Raw genomic sequence first — 14,231 nt, 5'->3', positions numbered from 1 at the left:
GCACTGAACACTGGTAACATTTCTCCAGGGGAATGTTTTTGCAATGAAAAACAGCAGCTCTAGGAAAATGAAAATTTTAATGGAAATCTATAAATTGAAAAATACAATTTGAAAGTACTGACAAGCAGAGTTTCAATGCTTTACAAAGAATTTTCAAATTTTCAGAAAGAATTTTACAAATAATTTTTTTCCTTACATGTAGGAACTCCTAGATTTCAGCTCTTGAGCCATGGATGTGTGTTGACATTGTTACACCAGTAAGAATAAACATGATTTTTGTTCGTCAGGTAAAGAAACACACTTTCCTTTCCTGATGCAAGGTACTGAAAGGATTTCTGTTAACAGTGTTGCTAAGTATTAAATATTTAAATATTCATAACACTCACTGAGTCCTCTATGGCAGAAATACAAACTTTCTTGTCATCTTGAGTGCTTTCTGCACTTCAGAGATTTCAGTATAATAAACACTTGTTAGAAAAAAACAGCTATGTGAAAATTCAGGGAAACCAATTCCACAAGGTCTGCATATTCCCCAAATACCGTTTTAGCAGAACTAGCTCTTTTTATAGACATATTTTGTTAAAAATGTAATTCATGTTGATTTATTTGAAAAGTAATATTCAGTTTGGGTCCACTCATGAAATAACTGCTAAAATATCAATTTCAATAAAGTGTCTCTATGCTTGCTAGAAATTAATTTATTCAGTAATGTTGTGAGTCTTTTTCATCGGAGAAACAAATAATATTGTAGTTTATTTAAAATGAAATCTATATAGGAACAGAATCTGGTGCTCCCTTGTTGCAATCTCAACACCTCCGACACCCGATTTAACAGATGTCACTAAACAGACAGTAAGTATTGCTCCTGCATCAAACCATTTTGTTCCAAGGCTGTGCACCTAAAATCTGCTTTAATTCTGCAGTTCACAATTACAGAACTTAAAACTCTAATTAAAGCTGTGGAAGTTATCTGTGTATTTTCACTGGCACAGCCTGAAAAGTGAGAATTATCTTTTTCTGTGCAAAACAAGTAAAGGTCACTGTTACCCTGCTGATGGTATCTATCCAGATCTCAGTGTTGCCACAAATTGTTTTGGCTCTTCGGTAATGTAGAACGAAGTCTTACAGGTCTTATGCCGTAAATCAGGCTGTTCTATAGCTGAATAAGATTTTTAATTAATGTGCTAGTAAAGAATTTGCATTTTATTCACAAAAGGCTCCGTCCTGAGAAATGGTGACTGTCGTTTACATGGTTCCTTTTGATGTCTGTACGAAGGTGAGAACAGAACCTATAGAGATTCATCCAAATGGTAGATTAACATTGTTTTTCTCATTCTGGTCGCTTTGCTCTTGTTTGATCTTCGGTGGCTGGGTAATGAAGGACAGATTTAGGAACACAGGAAAAAACATAATTTTCTCCTACTTTAGTAACATAACAGAAGCATCGAATTAAACCTAAATGTTGATGGCATCCCACTGATAGCTTTAATAAATCAATAACAATCCTTGCTTTATTAGCACTTAGTCACTTCCATTTCTTTAAGAATATATGTTATACAGCCACTCTGGGACTCTGTATTGGAATTATTTGGTACACCCTGACGCACTTGTCATTAGACACTGAATTTTGGAAAAATAACATCTCTGCATTATTTTTGCCTTTAAATCCTGAATTATAACCATGCTATTTACATACATATTTACAGGAGTTACAGTTTGGTTCAAACAAACCTTGACTTAAGCCATCCAGACAGGACACTTGCTTAGTATCTAGATTTTCCACTGGATCTCCTCTAGAAACGTCTCCAAAGATGTCTGCCTTTCAAAAATATTGTTGTTATTGTTAACCTGGCTCCCATTTTGCTTCATTAGCCTGAAAACTTCAGCTTCCAAGTCTCTTATCTAAAAGAAATACAGCACACTGTTACACACAACATATACACACATCTGTAAGATCACTTTTTTTTTTTCCAGAATATCAGACAGAGTTGTCTCATTCTTCAAATATGAGAGTAAATACTACTCACACGAGCTTGTAAGCCTTGAACCTCTGCAAGATGTGCTTTCTCCAAATCTTCTATTTCTTTCGTTCAGCTTCCTGGCGTTTGATGAAGTCAAGTTCTCTTAGGGAAAAAAGATGTATTTGCTGTCATCAAAGCAATTGGATCGAAAGAGAAAACAAAATGTTCTGATATTTCTTAAGCTATCCATCAGAAAATTCTATTGTTAATGAATATTTTATTACTAACTTAATAAGAAGTATGAAAGTGCAATTAGGACAAACCCCTAAAAAATTACTTAGTCTAAATTAATATGCTATGTGAAGATATAAACATGGTTAGAGGAGTTTATCTGGAAAAAAGTAAAAATCTCAGTTGTTCTAATTGATAATCAAAACAGTTACATAAAACTAATTTTTCATAATCTGTATTAACAATTAAAACAATGTTAGCTTAGTTTATGCTGCATTCTATTGTAGGAAATGAAGTAAAATCTCTGTTTTATGAGAGTATGACTGTAATCCTTTGCAGAAAAGGACATCTGTAAATTTCCAGGTACAAATCTTATTTTCTAATAGTTATAAGGAAATCTGTTAGGTGATTTTAGGAGTCTGAGATAGATAAAAGCAACTGACTAGACCTTTTACTAATATAAAGCAGAATAACAACAGAAAGGCTATCCACGCTCATTCTAGCTATTTTCCCTATTTGTTTTTATTTTGAAAACCTAAGACATTTGTGATAGAAAGTACACAAAACGTCAACTAGTTCTGGAAAAGTCACAAAATTCCAAGATGGGTAATAACATTTCAACTATCTAAAACTCTTTTTAATGGGACAGGATATTCACTTCTGCACTCCCAGGTGTCACTTGACATTGCTATACATTTTCGAGTTTTCTTCTTTAAATGAGTACATTTCAGCAGGAAATGAAAAAGTTGCTGCAAAAAAAAAGAAATGTGGGGGAATACAAGCTGTTACAGAAATGTAAGATCTTATTATTCTTGCTAGTCATCAGGGAGAGGGGACCACATGAAAGAGAGGGAGCCAGGTAATCATCAGTTAGCTCAACTCAGCTCAAACATTCTTGGCATCTACGAGAAGAAGAAAATAAAATGTAAAATGTAACATAACAATTTTCTTTTGATGTTACATTAGTGCGCAGCGGGAGTGAATCCAGCTGATACATTACCCCTACAAATTGTTGCAAAAATTGCTAATCAAATGCTTTACTACGATTACTCTTCGTAGTTTGCAATCACATTTCGTTATCTAGTAATTCTGAAACATTCCAACCTGGAATACCACAGATGAAGTCTTTATTTATTTATAATATTATTTCAACAATACTAAACTCATATTTGAACACTACTAACAATTTTCCATAATAAAGAAATCGTGTTTTTCATGAAAAAAAAAGTGAAAAATAGTGTTTACCTTACAGGTGTTTAATAGTGGGTTTCATATTTCAAAATATATCACATATATGTTTTCTATCTGGCCACTAAGTCATTTGCTGAGTCTGGCGCAGCTGCTTACTTTTGCTGAAAATCCTTGATTAATTTCTTTGCCTTGTTATATTTCTTCTCCAGAGCCTGATACTGGCTTTGCGTCTCCTTGAGGTGCTCATTCACCGTGTGACACAAGGTTTGTGCCTCAATCCAATAACTCTCTAATTTCATCATCCTTTCCTTATTCTCCTCAATGTTCTGCTGGAGTTGGGTCTTCTCCAATTCCCACCTCACCTTCTCATTCTCGGCAGCCTGCAGCTGAACAAAAGAGTGGAGATGCACTCAGTAAAAAGCTGCAAAGTGCAGCCTAATAGTCTAGGATTAATTCAAACAACATGAATAGTGAAAATCAGTGAATTAATAACTAGAATAGGAATATGCTAGCAGGGAAAAGAGCATTCCAGGACAAAGAAAACAGGCTGGTACATATGTTATTCTTCCTCATAAAACAAAGTCGAGTCTTTGCTTTGTGTTCCAGTGCAGCCTCTATACTCCTCTGGGTTATAATAAACACACTTGAAAATATCAATAGTAGAGTATTCAGGCAAACTGCAGGGTTAATCAGTCAGCACTGGGGATGTATTTTGCTCTATGCATGCAGCTCAGGTGTTACAAAGCATTCATACACTTCCACAAAACAATTAAATTTCTTATTTTAGGGGGGGAATCTGATTTCTAAATTCTATACTTGATTTAAGAACAATTTAGAAAACAATAGGAAAAAAGTAAATTACCTCTAATCTAACTATCTGCTTTTTAACCCAAATTAGAAATTCTACTGAATTCTTACAATGCCTGTTTTCACGTCATAATCTTGCTTAATCTAGAAAGCCAAACAAAAGAGGTTGGGAGCATAATCAGAATTTAACATCGAGTGGTAACCTAGAATCTTTTTCATGTAAGCAAGCACAGAGTTTTGCATTCAATACTGAAACTCTGCCAGAACGATTTCAAGGACAACGAGAACCTGTTATAAAACTCTTGTTTCTGTAAACTTGCTTACTGAGTTGTAAGGAGCTAATATGGAAAGGAAAATACGCCTGAGCTGTTTGAGATTTCAAGCGCTAATTCAGCCGAACACATCAGCACAGCTTAACTCTGTGACCAACGCAGTTCCACTGCCAGTTCCACTATTTGGCGCCAATGAAGCCAAATGACTTTCTCTAAGTGACCTCAAAGAAGCCTGATTTTTACTGCTGAGTTTATAATAAATCTTAGCTCATTTGCTAGCTTTTTTGTTACATTTTTTTTTTTTGTGCTAGGCTTCTCACTTCCCAGCTGAAGCTAGCTGCAGGTTTCAATGTTCGGTCCTGGATAAGGGTAGGGTTGCTCAGCAGATTGTATGTTTTAGCTCCCAGAATTTAGAGAAAACAAAAATGCCTTAACATCCCCATTTACTTATCAAGATTGTTTAATTTGCTCTAGACAGTTCTGCTCCCATCACGGATGATAGACACACAAAGAAAATAATTTGTTTGCAGTTTTATTAGTAATATACCTTAACTAGTCAGATTTTCTTTAGCTCTATTCAAAACACTAGGTAAAGAAGTCCAACACAAAAAGGCACATTAACCCTAATCTTCCAAATGGATTTGCACAGATGAGTGTTTACACCCACGCACCATTGCCATAAAGTCAATGGGGCTTGGCACAATCCCAAGGGATTGACCGCACAGCTCTGTTTGCTAGATTTGAACCAGAAAGTAGACCGAGAAAAATTTCTGACTTTCTGAACTGAAAAAGTAAGTAGAAATTGTCATTACAGAAAATAGTTGCACTCTGAATTTGTTTGTAACAGTAATTTATGCAGATTTGATAAACACTATGCAAAATACATGGTGAATGCAAATGATTGCTAGAAAAAATCTAAAATCTTTTTCTGAAGCACAATTTTTTCTGTCTTCTTATTTCCTTCATAATGTACTCAAACTCAAAGAGAAGGATGTCATTATAAAATCTAGTATTACTCAGCAACTGAATTATCAGTTGACTTCCCATAAAGGTTATCCTCGTACAAAAAATACAATTCCTTTTTATTGCTATAGCAAATTCAATCTAATAACTACCAACCAATTGTGAGACAATATTTTCTGTAAACTGGTAAGCTTTTCCTTTCTAGAGTATCTTTTAAAGAGAACTGCAACAATATGAAACAGCTCTTTCTCTTCTGTATATAAAAAGTAATTTCTATTAAATACCTTCAAATAAATTAAGGAATTTTTTTTAAACATCAAAAAAAGGAAATTAGCATAATCAGGCTACTTTAACATCACTGGTAAATAAAATCCTACTAACTTAGATTTGAGCATTCAATCCAAATATAACCTAAAAACCCAAGAAAATGCGACTGTAGAACTGTAAAACTAGAAATCTGACATTTAGTCATTATAATACCCATTAAAATGTATGTTTAATTGAAGTCACGTAAGTTGGCAGTTTCTCTTAAAAGCAATACTTAAGATTTTACTTGAAACTTGAATAGAGAATATACACCAAGAGAAGATACAGCTGAGCCACTGTGCTTCTTAATCTGCCTTTAATAAGGACGTTGACTTCTCCACCCACATAAAGATACATGTCTTCGGATCTGATTTTGCATAAGAGGAAAAAAACAGTGTATATTAACCATATATTGATTCTTACCTTCGTCTTCAGCTTCTGAATTTCAGCCTCTGTAACTGCATGTTTGATTTGCAACTACAATTGAAAATATAAAATAAACAAGTGAAGTCACAGAGAGTACTCCAGTATTTTTAAAGCCTCTGCTGCAAGTCGAATACCTTATTACACAGCAGAAGGCCTTGAAGAGTGCTGCAGTGCAGTAGATTGTAAATTAAAATGTCTAGCTTGCAAAATGACTCAGTCTGTGCAACCTAATTAAAGATAGGATGCCGTCTAACCACTCATAATTTCAAATCAGAACATCCAATCTGTTTAGAAAAACCAAATGTCTTAGGCTTAAAAAAAAAAAAAGATGTTATCCTGCTGGGCTTCGCTCTCCTCTGAGGTGAATGTGAAATACATCCCAGTGCTGTCAGAAAGTCCCACTGCATTGATTAAAGCAGGCACGTTACAAAAAAGCAAATATGGAAATCAGTGATATAACAACTCAAGAAGCCAGGAAAACCTTGAGGGAAGATTCCACACACTTATTTCATGCAAGAAAAAAGGTAAACTGATGCTATCCTTCTCTATCATTAGCTGGAGTTGTTCTGCTCAAGCTAGCTAATCTCAAGTGGGAGCAGTAACAGGGAGAAGCTACAAAAACAGGAAACAGCGTTAGAGCACACAAAATGACTGCAAGTAGATTAACAGCCCAGGCAGCGTGCTAAGGTTGTGGTTACATTACCAAGCAGCATGCCACAAATAACAGTGGATCTGTACAGTGAAAGGGTTGCTGCTGAGGACCTGGCATCCAGCTGTGCACTTTCCAGGGAGATTTCTCTTGGACTAGCCTACATTAGTCTGATCCTGTGGAGTAAATACTCATTAGCTCTTTGAGCGTATTAGGCAATGTCCTGATCTTTAGTTTCACCGCAAAGGTCTGCTATTTGCAGGCTCCAAGAACACTCTGAAGTACCAACTGAACCACAGCTTCAACAGTATAACCCTAATCCAAATGGAAATGATCATGCTCATGCACCCAATACTGGTCTGCACCTGAATCTCTGCTGCTTTATTAATGCAGGCAGCATGGACAAACTTCTGACAGCCCCAAAACCTTAAATCTAAAGCACTGTTTAATCTGAATCAGTGACTTGTGTGTGTTGGGTTGAGAGTAAAGGCAAAACCTGAATTACAGGCCAAGCTGGCACTGCAGTGGAGACAAAGCCTTCATCCATCATTTATTAATACCAATGATAGTTACGGAAAAGCGTGTTTTACATGGGGGTTAATTTTCTTACAAGACTAAAGCAAGCCTTTGGGAACAGTTTATGTTCAGCTAATGGAATACGAGAGGGAGTTGTACTGAACCAGAAATTATCGTCTCTGGTGAAGCAATGGCTACATTCTTGAAGACCAGGCTGTTAGTAAAAAAGTGTACAAATAATTCAAAAGAGCTCTTCTGAAGCAGAGGAGTAATTTTCACAATAACAGGAGCCATCATAGAGCTGATCAGTACAAGTATCTTTGAGAAAGGCCAAGCTACTTTTGAAATTCCCTTTTCATGGGGCCTCTTGAATGCACTTCTTGTGGTGTAGGACATGAACACTCTCAGATGCAGTTTGGTTTGCAAATCAGCCTTAACTGATGTAGTGAATAATCCTAGTCTTTCTGTTGGCGAATTACTGAATTTATGCTGGAAGGAATAAAGGAGACACTGGTGGAACTGAGGAACAGTTCAGGAATCTTCTTTTCACTGCCCATTTCTTGGTCAGTGTCTCCAGAGGAGACACTTCTAGTCCCCAGGGTAAACTGTTACCTACTCTCGCTTTCTGACTTTGCACTGAAAAGTGTTACGAATCTTCAAGTGCTCAGTGGGAGCACATAGAAGATTTCATTCCAAATGAAACCAGGCACACCAGGTGCACTAGCAGGTGGAGCGCCCATGGGTCCAGACCGAACCTGCCCCAAGGAAGCAGTTAACCTGCCAATCACACGAGGTTCCTGAGGAAGTGCCACATGAGAGCAGGCTGCTGGTCCAGGATGGAGAGGAGTCAGTGCAGCTCCGAACAGGGCACTCGGCAGCCCTGGAGCTGGTGTTGATGGCAAGAAGTGACTAGTGGTGCTACTCCACCCAGTAGACCAGGAAGTCGAGAAGGATATATACTCTTTTGTAATTATATGTAGTAGAGGAAACTAAGAAGATAGTTTAATTAGCATTTGCAAGAGGTTACTTGCAATTTTTCAGCTCATCCAATCCAACCTCTGATCTGCAATTTTCAGAGTCTGAGAACAGTTTTTTCTTGTCATTTCTCTTAGTGAAAAGTTACAAAAGAACCAAGGTGTTTTATAAAGAACCCATGCCTTTGCTTAGCTCTCTTTCGGATTAAGATAAAACCAGGGGAAGGATGAATGAGCTAGACTTTGCCCTTTGCAGAGTTAATAATGAAATCAAAAGGCCAAGACTCAAAGCCTTAGGCTACCTGCTTACAGTCCATTCTCATTTCTTCTAAAAACTCCATGAACCAGCAAGCAGCACTTGAACAGCTTATTATTACATACAAATAAACTCCATATTGTTGCATAAATGACAATCTGCTCAGGTACAGATGGTTTTAACAGTTATTTTTACAGTCTCTGTTATTAAGTCAAAAAAAATGAATACTGAGCACCCAGTCAGATCATTGAATCAGTACATGGTATGGCAGATCCCACTGAGGCAGAAGGAAAAAGACACCTTCCTGCTGAACAGACAAATGTGCAGCTGGACATCTACTTTTTTCTTTTTTTTTAACATAACTAATTATGCCTGCAGAATAGATGAGAAATATTAACACATGGGTTAGACCGAACAACAGGCAAGGTCAACTGGCGGGAAAATCTGGCCTCCATAGTTAAAATTTTTAAAGCAAGTTTTCTAATAGGGGAACAGAAATACCTTCCTCCATGTCCCATATAATGCCAGACAAATTCTTAGCAGATAGTATTTTGTATTGTTATGTTTTCTAAGTCAATATAAAACTGTGAAGGCTTCATTTTAACAAAGATATGTTGAATATTTTTTGGCGCATTTCCTTTGCAAAGATGTCTTGAAAAGCTGATTAATTTTCTTCAGAACGATGAAACTTTTTATAAACAGTAAGATATATAGAGAAAATGGATTGAATTAATCTAAGACTACAAAAGATAGAATGGGATGAAAAGCTAGCAAATGTTAAAACATCCAGAGTAGACTGGGAAAGAAAGTGCCCAATGGAATCCAATAATCCCTATGCCAATTTTTACAGAATCATTATATATTTGCATATTGTAATAATCCATTTTTCATGTATTCATTAAGACATGAAATATAATACCTAATTCTTACATAAGATGTCCCTTCTCCCTGCAGATCTTGTCTCTCTTCAATCATCTCAGCTAAAATAAAGCTTCTAGTTCTTTCTCTCCAAGCAGTTAAGGAAAATCAGTCCCTTTTTTCCCCTGTTTTACAGCCAGGAAAACAAGACTCGCAGAAAGTACAGTGATTCACCCACAAATGCCCATCTCTCTTCTGACTTTCATTCCAAAAGCAAGGCAATTCAAGTAAGAGTGCTCTCAAAGTATGTGAGCACATTTTTCATTGCAAAGACTGAATGCAACTAATTAGGTCAAACTATTATGCTTAAAGATTATGTCCAACCCACTTGTTCAATACTTTCATTAATCTCTGCAGTAAGAACAAGAAAGAACAGTTATTCTTAAATACAATTCCAGAAAACATTGTGTGGGCTTGTGCAGCGTGATCGTGAACAAGTCCTCTAGTGTTGAAAGAATTCAGGGCAAATACCAAGAAAAATACATGTACTCTGTAGCAGCCAACAAAATGCAGCTGTGTACCGTTAAACACAATCAGCAAAACAAGAGTGGCATGCTCACAACAGCGGTAACTGCGTGGGTTAGTGAAAAAGAGTCTACTCTTATGCAGGAGCATTTGAAATTTTCTTCTCAGGCTCACATCTGTACTTAAACTGGAGGACGCCAAAGTCCTTAATCTGATCTCCTCTACACCAGTGTTTGGAGGCCATTACATTAGACAGGTGTGCAAATAGCTTCAAATTAGTTTGGACATGCTCAAGTATGGCAATAACCCAAGTTGATGGAAACTGTATTCAAGCATAGTTTTACAGGTAATTTATTCCAAGGTGAGTGTCTTGCCCATCACTACATCTGTAGTTTGCGTAGCCTTGGTACACAGTCAGAATGGACGCATCTTCCCACTGCTTTGAGAAAGCGGCACTCTGTATGATGCATAATATTAGAAAACTAAGTAAACTGTTCTGCTGATTTGCACAAGAGCCTGGGACTTGAAATATGGAGCAACAAAATTATCATTTAACTAAAGTCGAAAACTTTCAGGAAACAATGATGAATAACAGTAGGCATCCAAAGGCTGCAAAGGGTATCATCAGAAAACGGAAAGACTGGTCGCTCATTGACTGATTACTTTCTACATATCACTCTCCCAGGAGAGTAGTAACAACATCTCTTTGTAGAAGATAAAATATCTGGTTTGAGGGAGAGAAGGGAAGGGGAGAGGACAGGGGAAGAAGGATTAAAAGGAAGCCTCTCTATTTTAAAACTTCTTTTCAGTACTTTGGTATGTTAAGTTATATGAATTCAATAGCTGCAACAAACATCACTGATTCAAGCCTCTGTTAGTACCAGTGCATGCTATACAAACACTGTAACCAGAGAGTTTGGTAAAACATCAGCTTGAAACGGGCTTGCTTCCTTTATAAAGCATCTTTCTAAACACACGGCCAAACATACGGCACTGCAGTATATGGATGAGTGTAGCGTAATGGTATAGAAGAGCCCTGTATGTTCCTTTTTGTTAAAATTTGTTGTTTGGTTTTCCTGACCACTTTTGATTGGAAACTTACAAAAAAAAAAAAAAAAAAAAAGGCAACCTGCTAGTAATGAATTAACTTGCACTCTGTCTTCCTGGTCAAAGCATAACAAACTGAGTGCTGAGACAGAATAACTTCTGTGCTAAAACTTAAATTATACATTACCCTCCATTAATGGGCAGTCACCTGAAAGCTGATGTTAAAAAAACTCCAAAGAACAGTTCCACTTCTTTTAAGCAGAACTTTTTGAGTCATTCAAAAGTACTGTGCATACGAACAGCTAGAATCACCTCTAGTATTCAAGAGAAAAAAACATGCACTGAGAAATGAGATTACCAGAAATTTAATTCCAATGAGATATTTCAGGAATATTTTCTGATCTATAACTTACCTCTTTGAATTTGTGAGCAAGCTTGCTGGTGTCCACATCACTGGGGGAGAACATGTCATCATTTTCAGGGAGATCAAACACCTCAATAGCCATGTCACCTCCTGGAATGACAGGTCCCATGTCTTCATCTTCTTCATCTGTAGCATATTCCCCTGTCTTAATTTTATAGGATTCAAGAAATTCCAGTTATCCTCTTATAAGCAGAAACTGTTCAAAGAGTAATTAAGCTACTGTGCAAATACAGTATACTGCATACAAAAAAGGTTAGCTTTTTCTTTAGCTATAAACCCAGTACTTATGAATTCTACCAGACAAAATACAACTCCACACTGGTATTTCAGAACATTAAGAGAGAGGAGGAAACAGTGTCTTAGGCACTAAGGATTTAAGTGCTTAAGCACTACTGGCTGTATAGTTCAATGGTTTTCATTCTTTTCCAAATCAGGCCTCTTTTCCACAGGAAGATCTCTCCAAATTTATCTCTGATTTAACAAGGAATCTTCTCCAAACGGAAATAAAAGCAGAATAGGACTGACAGGATCTTCAATTAGTCTTTTGTAAGCCATCTGGGGATGGTAATTCTCCAGTAATATTCCATGCTGAATTTGAAAATCCATTGGCTGCTTCTTCATAAACAAATTAACAGGAGAAAAGTCACACCCACACAGAAAGAAAACAGCAGGAAAAAGAAACTCAGTGTCAGAGACAAGCTCAGAGACTGAAGTCAGAGTTTACTGAATTTTCACCCTGAATAAGGAGCTGCTTCTAGCTAGTTTTAAACAGAAAATGCAGGTGTTTCTTGGGCTGGTAAACCATTGGATGGGAACAATTTGCTGATAAAACAGAATTTTAACAAATCGTAAGCTACAATCTGTATCTCAAGATTAAACAAAACAAATCGATACTATTGAAAACAAAAAACTTGCAATATTAAACACCAAGTTGCCTAGACAATCTTAAAGAATCATAGAATCATAGAATGGTTAGGGCTGGAAGGGACCTTCAAAGGTCATCTAGTCCAACCCCCCTACAAGGAACAGGGATATCTCCAACTAGATCAGGTTGCTCAGGGCCTCGTCCAACCTGGCCTTGAACGTCTCCAGGGATGGAGCAGCCACCACCTCTCTGGGCAACCTGTTCCAGTGTTCTACAACTCTCATGGTAAAAAATTTTTCCTAATATCCAATCTGAATCTACCTCCCTCTATTTTAAAACCATTACCCCTTGTCCTATCACAACTGGCCCTCCTGAACAGCCTCTCCCCATCTTTCTTGTAGGCCCCCTTGAGGTACTGGAAGACCGCTATAAGGTCACCCCGGAGCCTCCTCTTCTCCAGGCTGAACAGCCCCAACTCTTTCAGCCTGTATCTTTTGCACATACACTTATGCTCATCTCTCCCCATGCCTGAGGTGGCTGGGTACCACTTCTCTTTCCCACCGCACGCTCTGGAAGAGGGAGTACTTCACATACAGATCATGAATAGCCTGCAGGCTATGCAAATGACTACACAAACATATTACAAAGCAAACACTTTCCTCAGGGCCACATCTGGATTTATAAAGCCTGGGAATCAATAAATACATGGAAAAGGAAGGGCGGGGGAAGATGTGCAGCCCTTCTCATATTTTACAGTAATAACACCAAAAGTCTGACGTAACTACTCAAGTTTTGTTCATGGGCTTTCAGTTCTTGAGATGAAGGCACATAATACTATTACCAGAAGTATATTCCCAGTACTGCCAGGATTATCTATTAGTGTCGGGTTTTGTCAAAAGAACTTTTCAGAGTAACAGATTAAGAACTCAGATGTCTGAACATTAGTTCAAATCTCAACTTTCTACCTTAGTTTAGTTTCCCAGATGTTATTCAGGCTTATGTAAATCTCTCTCAATCAAAAAGCAGTGCATGGAAGCACATTAAGTCAAGGTGCACAAGTGCACACAGACAGAAAAGATATATGTGTCCAACAATAAAGTGATACATTTGCAATCAAACATTACGATTTCTTGGATAAATAGCACATAGCATCATAGAATGGTTTGGGTTGCAAGGGACCTTTAAAGATCATGGAAAAATCTATATTTTTCTTTTTTAAAACCACTGAAGTTTTAAAGAACAAAGAAAGTCAAAACATCTGAAATTAAATTCATCATTCTGTATGTCTAGATCTCATATGCACACAGAAAACCTTCTGTTACTTTACACTTGTAGTAACTTCTGTTTCTATTTTATTTCCCATGACTATGTGCAGATACTGTCTAACCAGAAAATTAGGCTACTAACTCTCCTGGATTTTTTCAAGAACATGTAACACCACCTTCACACACCATCAGGGCAGGGAGAAGAGGAACAACTAATTCTAAAAACCCAGCAAGATCTGAATGAAATGAATCATTGTGGGGACAAAATACTAACACAATCCATACACTGTCAATTTTGCAGTCATTATCCCTGAAAAATCTATAAGGTGATACACAACTATCACTTCTACAAAAAAAAAAAACACCTTGGCAGGTCCATCAGCAATGGCAAGGAAATTTCTGAAGCATGCAAAGAGGAGGCAGAAATAGGACCATTAACTAGGAAATCCATGACCATTTTATTTAAAAAAAAACAGATCCGGCTCAGCTACATGTGCATTTTAAAGGAATATATTAATTTAATGCAAAATTCTAATTATATTTACCAATTCTGGTAGAAGAATAAAAGCAGCTGAGTTTAGTTAAAACTGATTCCTCCAAAGACTTAAAAGAAGTACTTCATACAAAAAGGAAAATGAACACAAATGAAGGATTAAGTTATATTGGGGAAAAATTCAAGAGCAGGCAATATTCTA

At 36.9% G+C, this 14,231-nt stretch overlaps 1 protein-coding gene across 1 annotated transcript in view; it reads right to left on the bottom strand.

Annotated features, from left to right (window-relative positions):
- PPP1R9A (protein phosphatase 1 regulatory subunit 9A) overlaps nucleotides 1-14,231 on the bottom strand; it is a 147,146-nt gene that overhangs the window by 22,320 nt on the left and 110,595 nt on the right. The window contains 7 exon segments of the mRNA XM_086614686.1: nucleotides 1,732-1,812; nucleotides 1,815-1,902; nucleotides 2,028-2,080; nucleotides 2,083-2,123; nucleotides 3,540-3,769; nucleotides 6,155-6,208; nucleotides 11,396-11,551. Of these exon segments, the coding sequence (XP_086470812.1) occupies nucleotides 1,732-1,812; nucleotides 1,815-1,902; nucleotides 2,028-2,080; nucleotides 2,083-2,123; nucleotides 3,540-3,769; nucleotides 6,155-6,208; nucleotides 11,396-11,551 (703 nt within the window).

This window comes from Tauraco erythrolophus, chromosome 7 (genome assembly GCF_009769465.1).
Source record: "Tauraco erythrolophus isolate bTauEry1 chromosome 7, bTauEry1.pri, whole genome shotgun sequence".
NCBI lineage: Eukaryota > Metazoa > Chordata > Aves > Musophagiformes > Musophagidae > Tauraco > Tauraco erythrolophus.
Note: the sequence above shows the minus strand (reverse complement) of the source record. Positions and strands in the feature narration are given on the sequence as shown.